Source organism: Octopus sinensis, unplaced genomic scaffold, assembly GCF_006345805.1.
Source record: "Octopus sinensis unplaced genomic scaffold, ASM634580v1 Contig10780, whole genome shotgun sequence".
NCBI classification, from domain to species: Eukaryota; Metazoa; Mollusca; class Cephalopoda; order Octopoda; family Octopodidae; genus Octopus; species Octopus sinensis.
The window spans coordinates 285,282-287,405 of NW_021832221.1; the positions used below are offsets into that span (position 1 = coordinate 285,282).

General features: G+C 46.4%; 1 protein-coding gene across 1 annotated transcript; it reads right to left on the reverse strand.

The window, feature by feature from the left end:
- Positions 1-497: 497 nt before the first annotated feature.
- Positions 498-1,916, reverse strand: LOC115228510. The gene has a single exon (XM_029799083.1). The coding sequence runs from the start codon at positions 1,914-1,916 to the stop codon at positions 498-500; it is 1,419 nt and encodes a 472-aa protein (XP_029654943.1).
- Between the last annotated feature and the right edge of the window lie 208 nt (positions 1,917-2,124).

Consider the following 2,124-nt stretch of genomic DNA (forward strand, 5'->3'; position numbering starts at 1 on the left):
TAAAATGTCAGTATTGGCGTTAATTCAATTAATATGAACTTTTTAATCAATTTATTAAACAACTTACTGCATATTTGCATGACTTTCTATCGATAAAGTGATTGTTTGCATGCCATATTGATAAAACAAGCGTGGATGCCACCTAGGACATAAAACGTAGGACTATGAAGAGTGATATGTTCAAGGTTATTATCAGAATCCAAAAATTTTTTTGTAAAAAGTACATTAAAGTCAGAAAGGATTTTTATATATTAATGTAGACCAATCCAGATTAAGAGAGTTTTTATTCCGTAGGCAATTGCAAGTCGAAGGGTAAAATTCTTAGAAAATAATTTACGATAAACGTGAATGTTTAAAATGTAAACACGGTGACGGCAATGCTACTAATTTTAGTAAAAATGATGACAAAATTCCAAATGTTAAAATATATCGATAATTCTAAAATAATTTGCTTTATTTAACTGATTTAGAAATCAATATAATTAAATGTGATGAAGTTAGTTAGAGGACTTCCCCGCTTCGTAGATGGAGAAACAGTTTCCTCGTACGATGGCAAGGGAAATCCTCTGAAAAAGGATTGATGGAATTCCGGCAGCATTGAGACCCCTCAAGACAACGTCATTTAAGGCTGTGTGGCGTGGTGCCCGCCCAGCACTGCGTCTGCAGGAAAGAGGGTGTAGTCCGTACTGGTCGATCATGGCCCCACAGCGGCACTTGTGAATTTCACAGATCTTCAAACCGAGACGCAGAGAAATAGCGACTCTGAGACAATCGCCGTCTAGTAGTGTCCCGATGTTCGGTAGGGAAAGGGCGTCAAGCCAGGCCCCACTGCCCGGACTGCAGCCCGCACGAAGACAGGCCAGCCTGTGCTGGTCGAAACTCTGAAGCAGGACAGAGGAGAGAGTGTCACAAGTGATCGAATCCCACTGACCCTGGACGGATGGGTCGGCAGGTCTTTTGGTATACGCAGAATCCCAAAGGGCGAGAGCGGCCACGTGATCAACTGACATTTTTCGTTCGGGGAGGTTTCTGAGAACGATGTCAGTGAGGGCACGGGATGATGCCAGGGACAAGAGGAAGGCAGGAAGAGCCAGATAAACGGGCGAACGAAGGCCAATCCCCCCGAGATTAACAGGCAGGGAAGATTGAAGCCACCCCAGAGCGTCGAAATGGATGTTGCACAGATACTCGGCTCCAGACTTCAAGATAGAATCGATATCGGATAACAGATTAGGCATGCGAAAACAAGGAGAACTCCTTAGGGTGTACAAAAGCCTCGGAGTTGAGAAATAGTTACGCAGAAGAAAGAACCCGACGTGGGCATCAATGAGGGAAAGCCGTTCGATCATGTCTGACAGATTGCTTGGCTTGGCGATGAGCGTTTGTGAGAGGGCCTCGTGACCAATTGGCGAACCAAGGATTACAAGGTCCTTTGTTTCTGATACCCGCGCGCCTTTTAGAATATGTTCCAGGGCGTCCAGAGTTTCGGCAAAAAAATCGGAAGGAATGTTCAGATTTAGGACTTCGGACTTGCTTGAGTTTATCTCCAGACCGATGGATGAAAGGGCCGGGATAATGCTCCGCAGGTCGTCTAAGACAGAGCGGGGAGGTCCACAAATCGTCGCGTCGTCCAAGTACCAGATATTTACCGGAGAGCGGACAGAATGAGCGACGGAGTTGACACACATAGCAAATAGAAAAGGCCCCAGGGGATCTCCCTGTTGCACTCCGGTCGATGAGACGATAAAGGAATCGCCAAACAGGAGGAGGCTGGGTTGTGAGTACGAGAGGTGGACCAGAGGATAAGCGGAGGGGGCGAGAGAAAGGCAGGTCTCGAGCAAATGATCCCGTCTCACTGTGTTGAACGCATTTGATATGTCCAGTTTAACTAAAAGATATTCCAATGAAGAATCCATAAGTTCTCTTACGGCATGGGCAGCCGATTCACACCCTCCACTGACGTCGTCGCCCAATTGGGCTGGCAAAAATTTCGGGACCAACTCGGGGATCACAACGTGGCAAACGAGCTTTCCGGCCAATCTGCGGAAAACATTACCCACGGCGATCGGCCTGACCCCGTTATTTTTTTACCCAAAGCAGTGAGATTAGCCGAGAAGAAAATCG